The following is a 25,230-nucleotide window of genomic DNA, read 5'->3' as shown; positions in this document are numbered from 1 at the left end:
TGGTGAAAAAAAAAACATCAAAAAGATCATGGGTTTAGCTAATTCTGAAGGTTCTGAGTAACCATCACTTTCCCATCTTTTCCAAAACATATCACGTATAAAATTGGGCCAAGTTCGCTAGAAGCGGTGCCTTGAATACACTACATGCACATTTTTAGGTCGGGTTTCGTAAGTGTTACGATTTGAATAAGAATGTATGACCGCTAGCCCTAGGCGAATAGATGACATGATATAATAAACTAGCGACCCGCCCCGGCTCCGCACGGGTTAACAAATTATAGACCTAAATCTTCCTCAAGAATCACTCTAGTGTTAGGTGAAAACCGCACGAAAATCCGTTCAGTAGTTTTTGAGTTTATCGCGAACAAACAAACACACAAACAGACAGACGCGGCGGGGAACCTTGTTTTATTTGTAGTGATGTTGGTGTCCTAAGCGTTGGTAAAGGCTTTGAGTCTTTGGATTATATTTTTATACTCGTATTTATAGTGTTGCGAATAATGATACCTAATATTAATTAACCTGTCCTCTCCCAAAGGCTCATATGTCGGTCAAAAAGGATAAGGCCATATGTACATTATTAAAGCAACTTTCATTTTAAGTGATTATTTTCATAATAATATTTTCGTACAATATTTTGTGACATACTTAATAATTTAATATGATTTAGTAATGAGACATTTTTCAAAACTGATTATGAGCCTTGTAGGTTGATTTGTTTTTTGGCTCATCTGTAAGACTCAACCCACTTTTGAGTGTTTTAGTTAAATTAAATACTTAAATAAGTTTATTACCGGACTTTATTATTGCCGGCGGCTGTATGTATATGTACACCTGTGGCCGTAGTACGATCGCATTTTTATCACCTGTCACCATGCCTGTCACGTTCTAACAAGTATGTAAGTGCGAAAGTGACAGGCATAGGGACAGGCGATAAAATGTAACCATGCTGCCACCGCTGATAACTGATAATTTTGGACTTTTATCTGCATTAACATTATATAATCTGTGACTAATAATAAGATCGATATAAGTACAATGTTGTGACAAAAGACACCCACGTAAAGATCCTTATTGGTTCTTATTACTCAATGTATTGTGATGTAACAATAATACAGCCGACCTTTTTATCATTAACTTTGACCGAGGGCCTATTTCACTCATCAATAATGAACGGCTCACATATCGTCATTTTGTACCCAGGCCTTATAAAAATTCATGACACGACATGACAAATTCAAATAGAGTCAGACCATGACTCTGCATGGGATTGGCTACAAGGTGTGGAAATGTTATCGTTCATGTCAAATTTCTATAAAAATATGACATTCTTAATGACACTTCTATTCAAGTCGGTGTAAAGCTTAGGGCGTCCGCTAGCTGGCACGGTTTCACGGAGCGGGTGAGCGGGTTAACGAAAAATAGTATGAGCGTTGCTAAATGGCGCGGACGCGTGCGGCGGATTTTACTTACAATGGCACCCGCGCCACCTAGCGGGCGCCCTTAGAACTCTAGCGCCCTTGGTCTTTCAAAACCCCTAGTCTAGTGTAAATTTCATTCATTAGCATGACGAGCGTTCGCGTTATGTCTATTATGGAAACTGAAAAATCCCATACACAATGGCACTTAACGCAAACACGTACGTCACGCCACGCTATCGAATGAAATTTACACTACGGGTATAGGGCCACTTTATTTAAAGTTGTTCCCTACACTTTTTTTTTTTAATTTATGTTTTTATATGTTATTTCTACTCAGAATCACGAGCTCGTTCTATCCTAATAGGGAAAAAAGTGTCCCAAGGTTTTTTTCTCATTCCGGTACCATTTTTCCATAGACTTTGTATGGCGGTTTCGGAATGGAAAGATCGAAAAATGTATAGAAATCTTGGGACACTTTTTTAGGGTTCCGTAGCCAAATGGCAAAAAACGGAACCCTTATAGATTCGTCATGTCTGTCTGTCCGTCTGTCTGTCCGTCTGTCTGTCCGTCCGTATGTCACAGCCACTTTTCTCCGAAACTATAAGAACTATACTGTTGAAACTTGGTAAGTAGATGTATTCTGTGAACCGCATTAAGATTTTCACACAAAAATAGAAAAAAAACAATAACTTTTTGGGGTTCCCCATACTTCGAACTGAAACTCAAAATTTTTTTTTTCATCAAACCCGTACGTGTGGGGTATCAATGGATAGGTCTTCAAAAATGATATTGAGGTTTCTAATATCATTTTTTTCTAAACTGAATAGTTTGCGCGAGAGACACTTCCAAAGTGGTAAAATGTGTGTCCCCCCCCCCCTAACTTCTAAAATAAGAGAATGATAAAACTAAAAAAAATATATGATGTACATTCCCATGTAAACTTCCACCGAAAATTGGTTTAAACGAGATCTAGTAAGTAGTTTTTTTTTATACGTCTTAAATCGCCTAAATACGGAACCCTTCATGGGCGAGTCCGACTCGCACTTGGCCGCTTTTTTTTCTCCTATGAGGATCAAAAGAGCTCATGATTCTGAGTAGAAATAACAAAAAATCCCAATTAAAAAAAAAGGGTAGGGGACAACTTTAAATAAAATGGCCCATTACACTAAGCAACCTCGTTTTAAGTACATTTTGTTTAAACAATACTATTAGTATGCTACTTGTCTTTTTACCGAGCGATGTTTGTGAACGATTGGCAATAGATGTCAATGACACGAACGGCAAATAAGTCTCAAGGCCATATATGTGATTTAGGATCTTTGTCATACCAGTTTGAATTTGTATTTTATTTCGTATGAATATGGTAGAGAATTGAATGAGTTTGGATCGTCACATACAGATTTTAGTAGTTGAAATTGAAAGTGAAGCGTTCGTAGCTCTGGTTGTCTAGGATAGCGGTGCCGTCATAAAGCGGTATCCATATAAAATACTACTCCATCCATATATTTTGTATGGAGACGGCCTATAATATGAATGACATTTTAAATTACTTTGTGTAATCTCGATCTCGTCGAGATTAATCTCGATCTCGAAACTCTGACGGTCGAGATCTCGAAACACCCTATCTCAATTCAGATTTTTCGTGCGAGATCTCGAATCGCCAATCTTGGTGCGAGATTGCATTCCCTAGAAGGCACCTCTATCCTAGGAAAATAGGGTCAGGTGGGGTAAATATAAGACACGGGTAAAAATAAGGCTAAGTTCTTAACACTCAAAAACTTCTGAATCTGAATTCCTGTTCCATTTAAGAACAAAATGAAGCCTTCTGTGCAGACTTCCAGCCGTATTCGAACAATAATATTCGTCAAATATTAGATATTCAAACGATATGGATCGATGGATTCTTCCAACAAAAACGTCACTTTTGACACTTGTTTGACACTGACATATCCGATCTATATCGTTTCAATATCTAATATTTGACGTATCTTATTGTCCGAATACGGCTGTTCTTTTTAAATGGAATAGGAATTAATTATAATAAGTTTTTGAGTGTTAAACACTTAGTCTTATTTCTACCCGTGTTAGATTTACCCCACCCGACCCTAGTGTTTACTTAAAGTTATAAGTTCAGGTAAGAAAGCAATATTTTCGTGTAAGCCTAGAAAGGCCTCAAGATTGCGATTCATATTCTTGGCAACCATATAATAATAATAATATAATAATAATAAATCATTTATTTCAAGTAACTTTGACTCATAGATATTGTTAGTATGTACTTATAGCTATGTTAGTGTTTACACTTATCACTATATAATTACAGATTGATTAAATAAAATAAAATAAAAATAAAATAATAAAATAATGTTTCTAGAAGTACAACATCGTTTATACATAATAAGTACTTCTAGAAACATGCATATCATCACAGTGCCTCATATATGGGCAGTCAAACCTCTCGGCTATCAAACGCAGGATAGGGTTGGGGCTGGCCCGCACCCGGCGCACCAGGGATGTGCATCGTTTGCGCATAGTCGTATAAAAGCAATCTATGCGTGCTTCAGCAAACATCCCTGATGCGCTACAGAAGCGGGGCAGCCCCACCAGGACCCGGAACGCGTTGTTATATTGGACCCGGAGAGCCCCATAGGCCCGCTGCGTGTAGTATGTCCATAAGCTGCACGTATAGAGGGAAGTGCAATATGCTCTAAAGAGAGTTAATTTCACCTCCCTAGTACAGCGCGCAAACTTACGCGCAATCATGTTTGCCCTCACCGACAGGGCTCTCCGTTCACGCTCGATATCCATGTTGTCTTTTAAATCTGAGGTGACAACATGGCCTAAATACTTAAAGGTCCTCACCCTTTCCAGTGAACTACCGTTAAGGTTGATGGGAGGTACCTTGGGTATCCGATAACCAGTGGGTTCAAACACCATGTATTGTGTTTTACCCGCATTGTATTTTAGCCCATGTTGGGTGGCGTAGGTCTCACATATACTTAAAAGTTTTCGCAAACCACAAGCCGATGCGCTCAACAAAACCATATCGTCGGCATAACTCAAATTATTCAGGCAAACTGTGTCGATATGGCAGCCGATATGAGTTTTGCCGAGCGCCTCGAGAAGCTCATTTATATAAAGGTTAAAAAGTGTGGGCGAGGTCAACCCTCCCTGTCTCACCCCACACTCCAACCGATACGGGTCCGATAAAGTACCTGGCCGGTTTACTAATGAATGGGCCAAAAACGTTTCCCAAAGTATCACATCCCAAACTATGTTTCCCAAATTATCATTTCCCAAAAAAATGTTTGGCAAAACAACTTATCGCAATTTTTCAGTTAGCAATAGTCTTTTTTGGCAAGTTATTGTTTAGCAAATAATTACTTGGTCAATTTTCATTTTACCAAGTATTATTTAGTCAAATGTATCATTAAGCATAACTTACATGTCCCAAAATATTACATGGCATACCATTTACATACCAATAGAGGGCCTGCAGTATTTTTATTTTTGCTTTCATTTGAAATACTTTATCATTTTGGTTATGTTTTACGCAAACGGATATAATTTGTTGAACCATGAACATATCTGCAATAATATTTTAGAATTATATAAGGACCTAAAATAAAAATTAAGTAATTAAGATTCGGTAATCAATGGGATTGGCCGGTCAAAGTATTTAGCAGATGGCGCCAGCATAGATTGCTCTGTCAATCCCTAGAATTGTGTCAAATTCTTGTTTTTTATATAGAATTTTATGCCCTAGATGCCAGCCCTTTAAGCCAAATCTCACAGAACTCAACTAGAGAAGGGGCAAGCCCCGGCAAGCTATGATGGTGCCATCTATGCAAACCATTGACAGTTGCCAATCCTATTCAGTATAGTGTAACTGGTAAAGCGGTATCCAGACGGGATGATCAAATCGATCGATTTGATCAGAAGTGAAATTGACTTGATTTTGACATTTTGATGATTAAAAATTTAAAAAACATAGTAATTTTTTTGGTACTGCATTGTACCTACTATAACTTAATTTATGAAGATTACCCCCAATCTGCATTACACAGAACTGTGATTTTTTTGTATTATTTCCAGTCAGAATCACGAGCTCTTTCGACCCTAATACGAGAAAAAAAGTGTCCCCAAAATTTCATACAAATGCACCAAAAACTTGTGGACATTTTTTCTCAGTTAGAATGGAGAAAGCTACTGATTCTGAGTACAAATATTATATCAATTCAAAATTCTAACGTAATGAAATTAGGTTCAAATTTAAATAGAGATGCTTATTTGCCAAATTTGCGAAGTGACAATTTGAGCAAACATCTTTTTGGAATATAATATTAGCCAATAAAAAACGTTTGCTAAATAAGTTTTTGTCCTTATAACATTTGACAAAGTAAAATCATACCAAATGATAATTTGACCAAATAAGTTATATGCGAAGTGTAACTTTGCTAAAGGTTCCTTTGGGAAATGAAACTATTGCGATAAGTTTGTTGGGAAGTGAAATTTGGCGAAATGTATTTGGGCCAAACGGAAGTACACCTACCTGACCATCTAACACTATTGACCTGATTTCCATACCAATACCTCAGAATTTGTATGGTCTCATTAGGTAGTTTAATGGCTTCTAGTTTTTTCCATAGGATATTGTAGGAAACCAGGTCAAAAGCCTTAGACAGGTCTAAGAAACACGCATAAACTGGCGTCTTTCTGTTTAAATAATATTTGACAGTGTGCTTAAGGCACAGTATTGCACTTTCCGTTGATAACCCTGGTCGAAAACCAAACTGGTTGGGGTTAAGGCTCACGTACTTATTTAACTGTACATTAAGCACACTATCAAATACCTTAGCAATAATAGTCGCAAGGGATATAGGCCTGTAGTTATTGGTGTCAGACAAATCTCCAGTTTTATTTTTAGGTACAGGAATAACTACAGTTTTCATCATATCCTCAGGCAAATAACAGTGCCTTACACACAGCGTATAAAACAAAGCTAACACTCTTGAGATGTGGGGCCCCGCATTTTGGAGATGTTCGATGCTGAGGCCATCGTGCCCTGGGGACTTGCCTCGGGAGATAGATTTAATGGCTTCCGATACATCCTTAGCAGTATATCCCGGTCCAGGTTCCACGTCGTTGATCTCAGCATCGCTCATCTCATCCTGCGACAGTACAAGAGGCGATTTGATAACGAAATGATCTTTAAAAGTGTTAGCTATGTCTTTGGTGTCAGTTTTACCATTAACACTCACAGGGCACGAAGGTCGAAATTTCATGTTGTTTGTGGCTTTCCAAAAAGACCGGAAGTCCTTTTTGGAGTGTTGTGAAGCCAGAATATTCATTTTTATTTGAGTCTGATGGTCCTGGCACCATTTCATGCGAGATTTGAATATTCTTCGCGTTTCACACATCTCATTAAATAACCTGCCCACTCCCGGTCTACCACAAAGTGTCCACTCATGAAATTTTTCTCTTGCGGCCCTGTGCGCATCGCTGACATGCCTATTCCACCCTACTACCTGTTTTTTGGGCTTACGCTTCCTTGTTGCGGTTCGCATCGCAGCTACACAAAGGGCAGACACAATATTTCTATACAGAATGTCCAGGACTTTCCTATGCCTCATTTCACTACAATATTTATCTGCACAATGTGTAAACTCAATAGGAAAGTCAATACATTTCAACAACCTGTTGCACTCTGCGCTATAACTGATTATTTGCTCCGACCCTCTCCCTCCCCATATTACGTGTTGATTTGATACGTCAAGTGATCTATTTAACCTGGGTGTAAGTAGCGTCAAATTACACTGCAATATGAGTGGGAAATGGTCGGACCAGGTCACATTATAATTAACATATACGTCATTCACAGATGCAAACGCAGACTGTGTTATAACACAGTGGTCCAACCACCGTCTACACTTATGAGCATCACTAATGAAAGTATAAGTTCCAGAGTCAATACCTAGTTTTTGTATGTCCATACAACACCAATCCAGGTCGTTGCAGTAGTCCATCAATTAACGGAAAAACAGTTCACCTGGATGGGCATTGAAATCTCCCATTATATAAACAGATTCGACCCCGTATTCATCAACAATAGCACTCACCGCACCGAGGCAATCCGTAAATTCCGGTAAGTTGTCCGCGCTATTCGTCGGCATATATACACTAATAACTATAATCGGACGGTCGTCCGTGACTACCTTAATTGCGCATAAACGCGGATTATCGCACTGCACAACCGATACGTCGTGAAGAACGGCACTATTCCACAACAGCGCAACGCCGCCGTGTGGTCGCCCGCGCACCATGCCCGCCGTCGTGTCCACAGCCGATGTTCCCGTCGCACAGAAATTGTCGGCGATGCCATTCAAAAACGGAATCTCGTCCGGCAACAGCCATGTCTCCTGGAGAGCAATTATAACACATGTTTTGCACAGGTGTTTGACACCGTCAACACAACGCTTAACATTCCTACAATTGAGACTTGCAAATGTAAACAAACCACTATCCATTTATTTATAAGATTGGTTTACTGCCGTCAGCAAAACTAGTTCTGCGCGGTTCCTTGGGCTTGTAATGAACAAACTTACGGAAAATAATACCTTTCGGCCATAAATTATTGTCTAAAAACAATGGTACTTTCGATTCAGCGACAAAGAATTTATAGGCGCTCTAGTACTCTTCGTTTCTTATTTTTAATTTCTCCAATGTCACTGATTCATTCGTTTCGCTCCTAATATGATCAGCAATTTCCGATACTATCGCATTTTTATCTACTTTTGTAATAAACATGGGAACTCTGCGCTCCGCCGCCTTAAAGTTTCCGTGAGTCGTAATCGCCGTACCAAACTGTCCTTCAAATCGTTTATTAGATTTTTTCTTTTTGTATTGCACGGTCTGCCAATCGTCCTTATTATTTTGCATAGTATCAATGTTTTGCGGAGCTGGGACCGGTATAGAAGAGCCCTTATTAGGTGCTGGCTCGGCCGGTGCAATCAGCTGTTCAGCGCGATGACTCATATTAAGGTCTAATAAGCGCTAAGATGTTTTAAACTCTGCTGCCTGAACGCTAGATTTTACGCATCTAGTGTGTATTGACCTTTATTGTTTGTTGCCTCTAAGTTACGCGACCAATTATGCTAATATATTATTGATGTAGTTTAGAATAAAATAATAATATTATGGTAATAAAAATAGCGGTGTCGCCTTATACAATTATGTCCGCCAAGTAATAAAATAGCATTGGCGAAATTTTCGCATAAATATTTACAAAATATAGGTACGTTACATTAATAGGGATGATGACACATGTTGAATTTTATAACAAAATCTAGTAAAATAGATAGCAAACGAGTAATTTATCACAATAATATATACATAAACGCAATATTTCACCGACAAAAACGCAATTTTCTTGTTTTGTCCATACTACAAGATGGGCTCCCAGAGACCTTGACGTCACGTTCCCTTGCCGTTTTGTATAGGGCGTTTCGCGAGTGAAGTGCGACTGTCGGCCTTTGACTACAATATCTGACGTTTGTGTTACTTTAATGCAATGGGTCCCATATAGACATTTGATCCTAAAAACAAACCCGATCGATTGATACCATAAATGAAAATTAGTCATGTAGCCTATTAAGTTATATGGGCACTTCTATGTAAAGCTGTACTTCTTTTGTAAACTTAAGTAATACGAGCGTTTTCCATTTTTACTGAGAAGATGTTTCATTATTATTTTTTGTTCCATCTGGTTACGTTTCCATTTCATTACGACCGTAACAAAACTGACAAACAAAAAATGAAATTCGCGGTACCATTTTCCAGTAATAAATAAAAAAAATAAAAGTATTACGATCGAAATAGCTCCTGATTCTGAGTGTACACAATATTAAATATCTAAAATGCAAGTTAGTAGCACATAACTATCACTTTCAATAGAAATGCCCAATATGTAGGTAACTTTATTTAAATTTGTATAGTACACTTCTTTTTTAATTTACGTTTTTTTATGTTATTTATACTTCAGTACCTCGAGTGTAAATTTCATTCGATAGCGTGACACACAGACAATCCAACCTCTAGACATAGCATAGTCGCGCTACCCCCTCTGCCACACATACGGTAGCGTTACTCCATCTTCGAGTCAATCCCGTGCCGTGATTGGTCCGTGTCTTTGAACGGACCAATCACGGCACGGGATTCGCTCACCTCGTCCCCCCGCACCCCCGTATTTTTGGCAGCATCGGTTTCATGAAAGAATTGGCCTAAGCTCAGTCTAGAGGTTGGATTGTCAGTGGCGTGACATAACCGCGTTAGCGTTGTCTCATTTTGTATATGATTTTGAGTTTCCAAAACGTCCCGCTTGACGCGCTGTTCAAAATCCCATACAAATTGAGACTACGCAAAGGCGTACCTCCATCACGCTATCGAATGAAATTTACACTAGGGGTTCAGAATCACGAGCCCTTTCAAATAGGAGAAAAAAAGTGTATACATGTTTCCGATTCGCTGGTACAGTTAATTTAAACTGAATTTCCAATATTCAGCCAATATATTTTGGGCATGCCTTTGCTGCCAACGGCAAAGGGATTTATTGCCTATCCAATACTTTAAAAATTCTAAAAAAATTGCAGTGAAATAATATTTGACTCGGATTCCGATACTCTTACCGCTCTTTTTACAATTCGTGAATAAATCGAGTTTTAATAGTATTTTTCAGACTGACAATACGGGGACAAATGTCATGGACGTCACGTCCTTAAAAAAATAATTTTAAAATATCTAAATTAATTAATAAACTAATCAATAAGACCTCCGCGAGCTGTACCGGGTGCAAAGGTGCCTATCACACATCACATTTACTATTTCGATTCCTAATTGTGAATTAGTGGTAGTAGAAAAATTGATCGTAGTATAAAAATACAAGTTTTTTATCGTCTTATTTATAAGCTTATAAGCTGGTTCCATACATTTGGCTTGGGGTGTTAAAAAGTCGCTTAAAATAACACACCTGCTGAGGGGCTACCGCGAACACCGAAATCCGCAAATTACGGGGATCTTTCTCTTTTACTCTAATTAAGGCGTAATTAGAGTGACAGAGAAAGATGCCCGCAATTTGCAAACTACGATTTTCGCGGTTATAGCCCTTTACCATGGAAATAATTCCGTGTTCCGATACTTGGCCACGTTGATCGTCACTTTTGATGCCGACTGTACTATGTAGGTTTCGGCAGACGTGAGGTGAATGACCTATAGTGGAACTACGATAACACAGCGATACGATAAAGTGACGTTTTGGTTGGAGAAATGTCACTTTTGACACTGACGCTCTGACAGATCGGTATCGTATCGCTGTGACATATTATAAGCAGACTTCCTGTTCGAGCGCCATCTTGATAGTTATAGATGGTCAACCAAATCTTGTCAGTAAAAAAAGGCGCGAAATTAAATTTTCTATGGGACGATATCACTTTGCGCCTACATTTTTCAAATTTGCCGCCTTTTTCTTCTGTCAAGATCTGGTTGACCAAGTATAGCCTTGTGATTAATTAATTCCTTTGTTTTTAACTCATTAATATTGTTTAAAGTGTAATACCGATAGCTTATTATACAGTAAACTAATGTGGTAGTGTGCAGTGAATGGAGAATTAATCTTGAAGCGCGTTTAACCACCATTTTGGAGTCAACGGCCGGTTGTCCACGTGCTTCTTGTAAAGGCCAGCTCAGCCAGCTGTCGCTTTACAAGAGCTAATAAAATCACCGTACACTGTACTGTAATAACCGTACAATTTCAATCGTATTACCTTGCTCCTACGACCTTGATACTGGCGAAATTGCCCCACTGGGCTGAAGCTATAATTTTAAAAGAATGAATGAATGAATATTATAAGCATTGTTGGAAATTATTTATCTAGGTATATACTGGCCGTAACCTGTATGGCATACATAAAAGCGGCCGTACGCCGTACAGCTAATAATATGATTGCTGGTATCCATTTTTCGTGCAGGCGCACGTTGCACGTGCATGCTAAATAAAAGCGGCCAAGTGCGAGTCGGACTCGCCCATGAAGGGTTCCGTATTTAGGCGATTTATGACGTATTAAAAAAAAACTACTTACTAGATCTCGTTCAAACCAATTTTCGGTGGAAGTTTACATGGTAATGTACATCATATATTTTTTTTAGTTTTATCATTCTGTTATTTTAGAAGTTACGGGGGGGGGGGGGGGGGGGACACATTTTACCACTTTGGAAGTGTCTCTCGCGCAAACTATTCAGTTTAGAAAAAAATGATATTAGAAACCTCAATATCATTTTTGAAGACCTATCATAGATACCCCACACGTAAGGGTTTGATGAAAAAAAAAATTTTGAGTTTCAGTTCTAAGTATGGGGAACCCCAAAAATTTATTGTTTTTTTTTCTATTTTTGTGTGAAAATCTTAATGCGGTTCACAGAATACATCTACTTACCAAGTTTCAACAGTATAGTTCTTATAGTTTCGGAAAAAAGTGGCTGTGACATACGGACGGACAGACAGACGGACAGACAGACAGACAGACAGACAGACATGACGAATCCATAAGGGTTCCGTTTTTTGCCATTTGGCTACGGAACCCTAAAAAGTGACGTACTGAGAAAGTGACGTACTCCGAATGTGAGGTCCTCAGAAAGTGGCGTTCTCAGTTCTCAGAAAGTGACGTACTCAGAATGTGACCTCCTAAGAAAGTGACATACTCCGCCTAAACCGTAATTTGCGGTTATTGAACGCGTCATTTATTATGACATGTGTGTAGAATCAATAGTGAACAAAATTCTCTCATAATGGGTATTTAAATTTAAACAGTTGTAGGTTCTCATTACTTTATAAAAAGATCCGTACCAATCACTCTGGCCCAGTTTTATTTGCAGTCAACCAGTTATTAGGGTTCTGCAGTCATTGTGGGACCCTTTTAGGGCGTCCGCTAGATGGCGTGGTTGCAAGGAGCGGATGAGCGGGTTAACGAAAAATAAAAAAAATATTTATTTATTTATTTTAGTTACCTATTTATTACACAAAAGTTACAACTTTTTTGTTAAGGACAAAGCTCCACAAAACTACATGTGTTTAACTGTGGAATCATTTTACCTATAATGGCACCCACGCTGTGGAGATGCTCACGCGACGCCCGCGTCTCTATACAAACGTAGACCCATTTTCTTCCCTGGATATTGATATTATTGAAAATATTTTCATACAATTTATTGTCATCATCATCTTCAGCCTACTCTCGTCCACTGCTGGACATAGGCCTCTCCTAGTGCACGCCATTGAGCACGATTTGCGGCAACTCTGATCCAGCTCTTGCCAGGCGGCTGCCGCCTTGTAAAGGTCATCGCTCAATCTTAATTTGAGGGCGTCCTACGCTAAGTTTGCCGATACGCGGTCTCCACTCGAGAACTCTTCTACCCCAACGCTTATCGATTCTACTTTCACTTACCACTTCAGCTTGCTAATCCGGTGGGCTATGTCGACGCCTTTAGTTGACTTCATTACGAATACGACCCCTCAGAGAGACTCCGAGCATAGCCCTTTCAATAGCTCGCCGAGCGACTTTGAATTTATGGGCCAGTATAACGTGAGTGTCCACTTCGTATGTCATCACGGGTAGGACGCACTGATTGAAAACTTTTGTCTTTAGACTCTGTGGGATTTTATTGACAATTTATTGTGTATTAACCATAACTATGACCCTTTTTTTGACTTTCGAAGTGCTCTTTTGATCCTGATCGGAGAATTAAAGGTGGCCCTTATATATTTTTTCCATTCTGTTACTATTTTTCATAGAATTTGTATGAAAATGTATGATATTTTTCCCTCCTATTAGGCTTGCTAAGAGCACGTGATTTTAACTAGAAAAACTTAAAAACTCCCAATTATAAAAGGAAAAAGTGTAGCCTAGGTACAGCTTTTAATAAAATGGCTCACGCTTGACGGATTCCGTAACCCACTTGCCCAGTAAGAAATCCAGGCCCATACATTCACAATGGGATATTTAAGTACTTAATAAACCATTATAAACTGACCTTGGGACCCGTAAAAATATATACAGAGTAGTCCTCATGTCTGAGCGGGCGAGTCGAAAAGTTTTTGGAATTGAGCGAACCGGTTGGAAAAGTAAAAGTGCTATCCTTCTTTTCGAGTAAGTGTCTCAGGTTTATTTCCGAACACGACGTCTTTTGTTACGGACACAGATCACTTGGCTAGATAGAGCATTCGGATGTCCTCGAAAAAAAGTATTACTAAGTAATTACTACCTTTATAAAAAAACTGCTCCCTGCCGTTCTTGACGCGAAGGTGCCCCAGCAGTATTTCTACGCATTTTCCATTTTCGATAAATTTAGAAACTAAGTACATAGGTACTTAGATGTTCGAAAAAAATCGAAATTCAGAAATGTTAATAATTATTTTAATTAGTAACAATTTACCTCGCATGTTATTGACAAAACTGACTCATGTAGGTATGTAAAAATAAGAGCACTGTTTCAACTAAAACAGTATGTAGGTACTCCTTATTCTGGTAACACATATTAGATACCTACATATTATATTTTTCAGAAATAGTTAAAGGTACACATTCTTTATTTTTCTTCCATATGTATTTAGTTCGAGAGCGCAACCGCTCAATTTAGTACCGTAGTACTCTTTACTATAATATAAACCAGCCATACTCTAAGTGTGTTCCGCGGAACCCGACACCCCTGCAGAGGTTCCGCAAGAATTTAGAACACTATGCTTTAGTCGCCTAGAAAATTTTTACTATGCCGCCACCGTATTGTAGGGTTCCATCAAGTATTTCGCTTTCCAAAAGGGTTCCGTCGAAAAAAAAGATTGAGAACCGCTGCTATAAACAAACACTATAATATGTGCCGTTTTTAGGGTTCCGTAGCCAAATGGCAAAAAACGGAACCCTTATAGATTCGTCATGTCTGTCTGTCTGTCTGTCCGTCTGTCCGTCTGTCTGTCCGTCCGTATGTCACAGCCACTTTTCTCCGAAACTATAAGAACTATACTGTTGAAACTTGGTAAGTAGATGTATTCTGTGAACCGCATTAAGATTTTCACACAAAAATAGAAAAAAAACAATAAATTTTTGGGGTTCCCCATACTTCGAACTGAAACATAAACATTTTTTTTTCATCAAACCCATACGTGTGGGGTATCTATGGATAGGTCTTCAAAAATGATATTGAGGTTTCTAATATCATTTTTTTCTAAACTGAATAGTTTGCGCGAGAGACACTTCCAAAGTGGTAAAATGTGTGTCCCCCCCCCTGTAACTTCTAAAATAAGAGAATGATAAAACTAAAAAAAATATATGATGTACATGACCATGTAAACTTCCACCGAAAATTGGTTTGAACGAGATCTAGCAAGTAGTTTTTTTTTAATACGTCATAAATCGCCTAAATACGGAACCCTTCATGGGCGAGTCCGACTCGCACTTGGCCGCTTTTTAGTTGTTAAATTCTTTTTTTGGAGGATGGAAGAGCGTCATCATTGAGAAATTGATCTCCCATCGGGAGCATCACGACCGTCATCAATGAGGAATACGACGCGACGAGGAGGAATACATATATTTTGTGGTAACTTCGGGATATTTGTAAACACTTTGTAGTGCTGCGTCTAAGGTTGGTAATCTATACCAAGTTACGGTCCGCGTTCGAAAGAGTAGATTACATAATTTTATAGTATGTAAGTATTTATTATTTAAGTGTCATTCAAATATGGAAACTTGAAGGGACAGAATAGGGCTAGTGTTTTTAAAAACTGGCGATCTGGGGCCCGTTTCTCAAAACCTTGTTACTTGTAATACAAGTGGAAGTCCCTTTCTAACAAAAGCTGTCAAAAAATTACATCCGCGTGGTATTACAAGTTACAAGCTTTTGAGAAACGGGCCCCTGATCTTTAAAACTTGATAATTGAGAGTGGTTTTATGGTTATTAACATCTTTAAAATTTGTTTCTGAATCCATAGTCTAAATTTCATTCGATAGCGTGACGAGCGTTCACGTTTGCGTTATGTCTATTTTTGTATGGGAACTTGAACAGCGCGCCAAGCGGGACGTTTAGGAAACTCAAAATCCCATACGAAATTACATTTAACACAAACACGTACGTCACGTCACGATATCGATTAAAATTTACACTAGAGGGGTACAGTAAAGGACGCATGCAGCGAAGAGAGCCCGTGTGTCAAGTGGGAAGCCCTTAAAGTTTTTGGAAAATAAAATTGGCGAGAAACGACTCAGAAATCTCAGAATAGGAAACCTAACTGATTTCATAAATCTATTAGGTTTAGATTTATGAAATTGATTTCATTTAAAGAACATATAACCAGGATTCAATATTCAAATGGCATTTTTTTGTATGGTGGGCCTTAGGAGGTTATTGTACGTAAACAACTCATAGAAATACTGGTTTCCAACCTGTATTACGGAGTGTCTAGACGATTTCGTGATTATTGTGTAAAATATGATGAAAGTAAAAAGTATCATGTGATGCTGTCCTATTATATGTATAATAACATTAATAACATATTCGGACACGGCTCAAGGCTATTCTTATGACACAAATATCCTATGTTCTATTGTATAGTTGCGTCATATTTTCCCTCTTTCTCATTTTTAGTTTAATTTTCCTATTCATTTTAGTGTAATAACTACGTACGAGTATATCCTATAATAGAGTTAGACCAAGATAAGTCTGCAACGATTTTGATAGCACACGAAATGCAATGTTATTTATAGTGTACACGTACATAATTTCATAGAAGTTTGACGTTTAAAATAACACTTGGTAATAAATTAAACATCGGCGGACCTTATTACGAAAGGCATAAGGTCCACCGATGTACAGTTAACAGCATGGTATAATAATATACTCCGCCTGGTATTCTCTTCCGACCACGTGACTGACACAAGCCTACGTCATCCTGCGACAGCGCTATATAAATAATATGCAATAGCGCTATACGTATAAAGTGGCAGTGTTATTGTGACGTAGGCTTGTGTCACTCTGGGAAGAGAAGACCATGTTTTATTAGACTTAGTCCATGGAAATCGTACTCTAAAAGGGGGGTTGCCTTGCATCAAATCGGGTAGTTCTGATTTTTTGATATGTTCTATGTGATAAAATGGCTATGGCAAATCCAAGTTTTTTACCTCGGATACCGGATCATTGTCAAATTTTTGAAAAACCACAAAATTTTCAGACTTTTTTCGGTTTCCGGCAATTTTTACCAACAAGGACCTATTTTACGGCAAATGTCACTATGGATACTTTAAAGAAGATTAAATTTGCAACAAAATGAAAGTAATTTGGTCACCATAGACCAAATAGTTTCTAAAATACAGCTATTCAAATGTTAGCAAAATTTCCTAAAAAATATTTTATTTGATTTTAGTGGTGTCTGATCAGCATTTTTTCTACTGAAGGTGTGTTGTATTTTAACTTTTATGTATAATTATATAAGGTATCTACTATTTATAAAACAGAGAAAACAAAACAACAAAAACCTTCGGATAAGTTCCTATCGAATGTCAAGTACAAGGTTAGACTCATTATTAAATTCTACAACGGGAGTTAATCGCGTATGTATGTTTTAAGATTTACCTAATTAGTTTATTCAGAGACCATACTTTTATATCCGCAACGCAGGCTTCGTCAGGTAAACACAAACTTACAATCAGCTACAGGCATCGTCACAAAAAACTACAGCGATAAAATCCGCAACAGGCTTCGTCAACTCACTCTAAAAATACACATTAATAACAAAAAAAAAAAAAAAGAAAAAAAAAAAAAAAAAAAAAAACCTACAAATAAAATACACCCTCCAACTCACCGCCAGCAGGCAGTGTACCCAGCAGGCTGGCCGCATTTCCCCGTTGAATAGCTATACTAATTCTCTGGGCAAAATACTGGCCTGCCCTCTGGTCACCCGAGGCATCGACCAAACGCGACGCCAAATCCTTAAATAAGCGCCGGGCGCTGGGCCCCCACGACCCTAACGTTTCGACCCCAAAAGGCTCAAATATGTAGCCACTGCCGAGAGTGCTGTACTTGCGCCGTTTGTTATCCTCGGCCGTCGTGGCCGCATGACCAGCACCAGAGCTAGTGCCCGGTAAGTGGGACACGGCAAAAGTGTCTACACACGTTGCATCCCAAACCAGAGGCCTCCCCATACTCCAGGGCACCAGCGTCATACCGTCGGGTCTCTTGCCGTCATCCCTCGTTAAACCAACAGGCTCCAGAATAGCAGGTACCTTTACGCTGACAAGAGCCCTTCGGATGACATCGTTCAAGCTGGCGTGACGAGGAATCCGACCAGCACTCCTGCTACAAGAGAGGCCATGATGACCCAAGCTGTCAACCATGGAGCCACATTGGCAGCGATGCGGGACATTAGTCACTGCCCCTACTCGCAAACTAGCAGCCAGACGAAAAGTGACGTTATCAAGGAGTGTACCTATCGACGGAGAAGGTAAGGCTAGTAACCACTGACCAGACTCCCATTCCGCAGCAGCAAGAAGACGAGCACGCTCCGCCAAGCCAGTTGACGTATCAACAAGATTATTCCGTACTAGTTGACAGAGCGGCTCGTCCCACTGCCTCTGCGAGCAAAGGTTGGTAGGCAGGTCGGTGTTCGGACAAGACAATGACCATACATTTTTAGCCTCAGTGCAGTGCGCCGGCTCTAGATTCCCAAATGATGAAGCCAAAATACACCCTATCAATCCCTGCGCGCTATGCACCGAAGCCAAAAACGCAGGCAACGCCACACTGGAGATATTTCGGATTCCCAAGCCACCGAACCTAATAGGCAGAGTAGCCTGGCTCCAGCACCTCGAATCAAAAGAAATGTTAAAAATCGACGCCAGGGAATTCTTTACCACCTCGTCCAGCTTCAAAAGAAGATTAGGAAACTTCCAGAAGTGACTACAACGAAGAACGTATGTAAACTTAGGAACAAAAAGGCAATGTCGCATGATGGTGTAAGCCGTGTGAACATTAATCTCCAATAGGCGTTCCGAAACTGACTTGAAATTCTGAATTTTGTTCTCAACATAATCATCAAAAGATTGGTCCAAAACAGGAGACCCAAGGAGGTTAAGCGAACTCTCATCCACAATCTTTATTCCAGGAGCAACCTCTCTGAACTTGTCGACTATACTTTCCCTTTCCAGGTTAGTGCTGGAAATGAAAAGTTCACACTTCGAAAAATTCAGAGAAAGGCCAATGGAACCAAAATCTGTCGATAACCTCTGTAAGTCACACAAAACGGTATCCACGTCGCCCCCAAGCGTGCCATCATCCAAGTACCAAACATTCAATCTAGATTTGAGGTCCTTTATAATGGGATGGATGGCGAGACTAAAGATTGCTGGACCCAAGGGATCACCCTGCTGACAGCCAACAGACGAGGCCAAAAGATTTGACTTAAATAACAGCTTAGTTGGGGAGCTGTAACATTGCCAAACAAATTTGTACGACCCCGGAATTTTCTCTCGGACCTGCGTTAGGAGGGTGCCTCTATCAACGGAATTAAAAGCATTCGCAACATCGACCTTCAAAAGCACCTCTCCCTCCAAACGCTGCACATATGTTCGAACTGCGTGAACAGCGGCCTCACAACCACTTCTTGAACCGAAACCCACTTGAATAGGACTAAATTCCTTACCCAGCCTGTCCAAGTTAGAATGACAGGCAATCTTAGCAACGAGGCGACGAAAAGTAGTCCCAATAGCAATGGGCCGTATACCACCGTCCTTCTTTAGAAGAGCGCATAGATTGGCACCATACAAGATGTCCGTGACGCTGGTTGGCACCTCACCCGCAAGCATTTTATTCACGAGGGCCGTCAAGTTCTTCAAAAGATCGTCACGAGTACCATTGCAATCACTGCACAAAAGGTCCTTGAGGTGCTGCGGGGTAAGACCGTCCAAACCCCCTGCAGAGCCATTTGGGAAGGACATGACGGCCCCTAAAACGTCCTGTGCCACGACTTGAAGCGCCTCATCACCGGCTTGCGGGGGATCCGGGAGAGAAAAGTCAGGCGCTGGAGGAGGATGTTTATCTCTCAGCGCCGCAAGGGTCTCAGGACTGACAGACGCCACTCAAATAACAGGATAGTCCTGTTGTATATATGGTTTCGAGCGGGTGATGAGAGTAGAAGTTAAACACCTTATGTGTGATAGTATAAGAACATTCTGAACGTTTATTCTCTAAATGCCTATTGTTTTATACACGTTAGGTTGCGCTGACACAAGCAATATGCGTTTATGTCGCAGTAAACCAAAGCGTTACTGCTAAACACTAAAAGTGGACATTCACCACATTACACCTCCCCCGAAAGTTCCTCTCACCGCCGGGGTGGCAGAAGAAAAAATTTAAACGCATGTTACTTGTTTACAATTTTTTCTGAAATTAATAAAAAAATATGTTAATAAATTGTATAGGTAGGTATAATAAAACAGTTCAGTTATTCAGCTTGGTCCTTATGTGTCGTATTAATGTCGTAGTCCTTGTAAAAAAATATCGTTATCTTTTAATAAGAAAATATTATCTTCACTTTAAATGTTATCATCTCTCAAACGTTAAAATATTAATTTACTTCCTTTTCTCATAAAATATAAATCTCCTTCTTTAAAAACATTTACCTACTCTTCATCTTTAAAACATTTACTATTCAACTTTAAAACATTTAAAAACATTTGGTATTCAACTTTAAAATATTCACTCTCGCTGTTTATAGTTACGGTCTTACGGTATCTCCCATAATTCTGACAATAAAATAAACTAATGCCGTATTAAATGTTAAGCCTTTCACGGACACCTATGAGGTCGACTATGATCAAGGGCATAACTGGGTTGCGCCTCTGTGCGCACCCTTCACCTATCAATGCTATCCATAGCAATTCTTCAATAAACACCTAGGGCATGGTCACCCTTTATCAACTCTATAAAATGGCATATCAGGCCAGGCTGTACGGCTCTGCCTGTACCTAGAGACACAAATACATTAAGACAATAAGTCTCCTACAACTTTCACGGAGGATACTGTATATCACACTATGATCAAGTACGAAGGACTAGTGCTCTAGCTATAAGGTCACATTTTATAAATAAATGTGCCTAAACTCCTTAAAACTTCTCAAAATCGTACCGTACTGTAAGCTTTCTGTAAAATAAACATTATTATTTAACTTCCAAAATAAAAAAAAAAACGATGTAATAAATCAAACTTTCGCTGTATATCAGGTGATCAGTCCGACACGTAGCTAAAGTATCAATCATTACTAAGAAACAATAAAATAATTTTATTGAATTGAGTTGTTAATTATTTAATCGGTATGCGATGTATCAAATTTCATTCATCGCTTATTAAAATATTCTAACTCGCGGCAAAGTCTCGCGGCCTAGTAAAATTTTCTGTCGACGTGCGCACAACGTGTGGCACGCGCTGCAAATTGCAACATACATGATTAAGGACACTATTCGACACTTTTAACTTTGATATTATATTATGACTTCTAATGAAAATTATTTATGCTCGAAACGAAATTGAGTTTAGCGACAACCTTTAATAATTATGAATGATTTAAATATGACTGCTACTGAATTGGAAAAAAAATGCTGGCTTTTAGAGAAAATTAATTAAAATCATAAATTACATGTAGGATTTACATCCTATTGCTGCGTGGCTGGCCGTCCTCGGCTTCGTCTTCGTCCGGTCCGGTGCGAGTTCGCGTCCGGCATTCTTGCTGCTGCTGGCGTGGCCTGGCGAGCTGGCATTTCCATGTGGCGCTCGCTTGACGCTTCGTATGGCTGGCTCTGCTTGCGACGATGTTAGTGGGCCGGGATAACCCTGGACTCCTCTTGAAATGGGCCGGGATAACCCTGGACACCTCTTGATTTGCGAGCCGGGATAACCCTGGACAACGCTCTTCTCTCTTCCTTCTTCGTCTCTTCTTAATTTCTTTTCTTAACGCGGTTTCCGCTTTTTGATGTTGGTTGGTTCTTCTCAGGTTGTTTCTTGATTCTTGATAAGCTGGTTGGTTCTGACTGCGTGGATTGGTGTTGAAAAAGTGGTTCTTCTTTTTTTTTCTTGCTTGATTTTTCCTTCTTTCTTGAGTGTTAGTTCCTTGTTGGTTCACTGGTCTGGATCGCCATCAGATATTATAGGTTTCTTCTATGGCAAGTATATTGACGAGCAGAGTCGGGTGAGGAGTTAGTGGAAGTTAAACACCTTATGTGTGATAGTATAAGAACATTCTGAACGTTTATTCTCTAAATGCCTATTGTTTTATACACGTTAGGTTGCGCTGACACAAGCAATATGCGTTTATGTCGCAGTAAACCAAAGCGTTACTGCTAAACACTAAAAGTGGACATTCACCACATTACACCACGACATCATTGGAAAATAATAAGCGTGCTGCTCCCCTAATATCACCATCACCCACCTTACTCTCCACTAACTTGGCCATATTCAATCTACGATTCTGACGTGGAAGAGGTCGAGCTAAAGAACCATTAAGGCAGTTTGCCTTAACTTTACTCGTAAGCGAACTTCGCGTCTGATCCTTGGAATGAACATGCAAAACTCTGAAAGAGAAAGTTAGAAGTTGCTCCCAGGCACGAAACGAATTCTCAGACACAACCGCCCCAATGGTCTCTGCCAAACATTTTGAAACAGCGACACGAGCGCCCCTCGGGATACGCTTAAGAACCGGAAGGGTATCTTTAAGGTCACTAATAACCTGCCAAAAAGGAGGGGCAGGAACCTGAGGTTGTGCTTGTGCACTACAAGCAGGCCCAGGGGCAGGGGCCCCAGGGTCAGAAACATCAGGAGCCGAACATGGGATGTGCGGTCTATGCGCCTTCGAAATATGTACGTTGAGGCCTCTGGTACCCCTGAAAAACCGGGTCTGGGGGCATTGTGGGCAACGTACGTTACTGTCCAACGACGCAGAAAGAGCGACGCCACTGACGGCATCAGTTATAGGCAGGGACATTGGCAACAAAAAAAAAAATAGCCCACCAAATAAAAACGCAAGAAGCTCAAAAAAGCTATTAAAATTAAAGGAGACGCTTAATTATACTTAATTCTGATAAATATACATACATATACTTTAATAAAAACTGATTTAAACATGTCAAAACATCAAAAAAAGAATAAAAAATAATTAGACAAAACGCTATAAAATTAAAAATGCTAATGTAAACCCAAATAACATGTCAATCTTAAAAAAAACTAATCCCATATATTTAGAATAAAATAGAATAGTACTTATAATCCCAATAACGTCAATCATATAATTAAGTATTCTAAAATGACTATATTTACATATACCAACTCTGCAAAGAGGATGTGGTCCTCAGGTCTCTAAATCTATGACTTAAATCTACTTATCTAAAAAAGACGTCGTGCACCTGGTCCGGAATCCTGGTGAAGCTTGTCCGGGGCTGTGCTCACGAGCAGCAGAATTTGTGTTGCCTGTACAGGATACTTCCAGATGGAGTGGGTGGACCGCTATGGAACGCTGGAGCACTGCGGGCCGAATGGAGCACGGTGGAGCGCTAAAAAGCGGCACGGAGCACACCGGAACGTGGCGGAGCTTGATGGAGCAGAGTGGACCGCTATGGAGCACCGGAGCACCGCGGGCCAAAAAGGAGCGCATCGGAACGCCACGGAGCGGTGCGGAGCGAACGGAGCGCGTCGGAGCGGAGTGGACCGCCGTGGGGCGCTGGAGCACTGCGGGCCAAAGTGGAGCGCGGCGGAGCACTACGGAGCGACGCGGAACGAAACGGAGCGCGTCGAAGCGAAGTGGAGCGCTGGTGCTCTGTGGGCCGAAAAGGAGCGCGGCGGAGCACTACGGAGCGCGCCGGAGCGGAGTGGACCGCTATGGAGCGCTGGAGTACTGCGGACCGAAAATGAGCGCAGTGGAGCGCTACGGAACGGCGTGGAACGACACGGAGCGCGTCAGAGCGAGTAGGAGCGCTTTTGCGGAGCGCAACGCACAAAATGGAGCGCAAAGGCGCGCAATGTAGCAAATGGCGCAAAAAGGCGCAACTTTCCGGGAACTACCAGTGGACGCGACCGTCCCGCTCCACTGGGACTTGTCCTAGATTTACCTCCGACGTTTCGAGGACGGCGTTGTCCCCGTGGTCTCGAAAACATAATAATAATGTGTAAAAATCGTGAAAGTTTAAATCAGTGTTAAGGTAAGACTCATCAACATGCTAAAGGTGCACCTGGAGAGGAACAATATTCTGACACTACAGGCTGAGGAAGATGCTGACCGGTTAATAGTCACTTACTCGGTGATGTCCTTCACGCACCAAGCACAACCCGTAATGGCGCTGTTCCTTCACGCCTTCAGTGGCTGCGACACTACTTCAGCAGTTTTTGGCCAAGGAAAAATGAAATTTCTTTCCACACTGAAGAAACTACCGCACCTTGAACAAAACGCTGCGGTTTTTCTAAGCCCCAATGTCACACCTGAGCAGGTCACCAAAGCAGGAGAAAGCTTCCTAGTTTCACTGTATGGAGGCAACAGTAAATCTCAAAACCTTGACGACCTTCGCTACCAAATGTTTACGAGGGCGGCAATTAAGACCAGTACGAACATCGCCAGGTTGCCTCCAGGGATGCTGCAAAATTTCACTCTTAGCGGACATACCAGCAGGTGAAAATTGTTTTATTTTCCCAGTAATAATTACCTTTCTGCTTCAAACGATATTATTCGTTACATGTTTAAAAGTTACGATATTAATTAATATTGTTGTTGGTTTTGTTTCAGGTACAGATTTGGCTGGGACACGAAAGAACCCCCTCAATTGGGGCTGGATGCGAAGCGCTCGAGGCCTTATTCCTCAAATGATGATTAAACCACAAGCTCCTCAACCCCTGCTAAAAATGATTTCTTGCAACTGCAAGAAAGGTTGTACCAGTAGTTGTAGTTGCAGAAAAGCAGGTCTTAAATGCTCGACTGTTTGCAACCACTGCAGCGGCCAATCTTGCGAGAACAAACCAGACCTCGACATGGAAGTACCATTCATCGATGACCCACCATCAGATGACGATTTCGAGCTGCCTGAGCCGGTCGATGTAGAAATGCTACCGAAGCAAGCTCTTCCCAAAAGGAGTGCTGTGGACCTAGAAAATCAGCCTGGTCCATCAAAGATGTCCAAGGAAAAGTAATAATAATACTTCCTCCAGTGCCGCATGCAATGAGGTTATTATTATTATATGTTTTTTTTGTAAAAAATAATAATACTTGTTTGGTCGCATTTCTTTTTACAAACCTTTAGCTATTATTTTGTTTACTCACCTCAGCAACTTGGAACAGCTGTATCTAAAGAACTATCAGGTCTTAATAGACCAAATTTGTCTCATTTTGTTGCGAATGATGTGTACTTTAATAACGTATAATGACTTGTGACGTAAAACGGGTCCACAGTTGAGCACATTGACGAAAACTGAAAAATACGTCTAAAAATATTATATTTTGGAAATTTTGCAAAGTTTTGAACAACTGTATCTTACAAACTATTCGGTTTATCGCCTTCTAACTTTAACCTACTTTGTTGAGAATTTAGTCTTCTTTAAAGTGTTTATAGTGACATTTGCCGTAAAATAGGTCCTTGTTGGTAAAAATTGGCAGAAACTGAAAAAAGTCCGAAAATTTTGTAGTTTTTCAAATATTTGACTATGATGACCGTCCGGTTTCCGAGGTCGGAAACTTGGATT

General features: G+C 40.2%; 1 protein-coding gene across 1 annotated transcript; it reads right to left on the bottom strand.

Moving 5' to 3' along the window:
* Positions 1–17,266: 17,266 nt before the first annotated feature.
* Positions 17,267–18,238, bottom strand: LOC134655875 (uncharacterized). Its single transcript, XM_063511365.1, has 2 exons — positions 17,944–18,238; positions 17,267–17,903 (listed from the first exon to the last, which is right to left on the bottom strand). Exons 1-2 carry the CDS (start codon positions 17,988–17,990, stop codon positions 17,291–17,293), a joined length of 660 nt encoding a protein of 219 aa, XP_063367435.1. The 5' UTR covers positions 17,991–18,238; the 3' UTR covers positions 17,267–17,290.
* Between the last annotated feature and the right edge of the window lie 6,992 nt (positions 18,239–25,230).

The sequence above is a fragment of the Cydia amplana genome, chromosome 17 (assembly GCF_948474715.1).
Source record: "Cydia amplana chromosome 17, ilCydAmpl1.1, whole genome shotgun sequence".
Taxonomy (NCBI): Eukaryota; Metazoa; Arthropoda; class Insecta; order Lepidoptera; family Tortricidae; genus Cydia; species Cydia amplana.
This window is presented reverse-complemented; position numbering and strand designations above follow the sequence as displayed.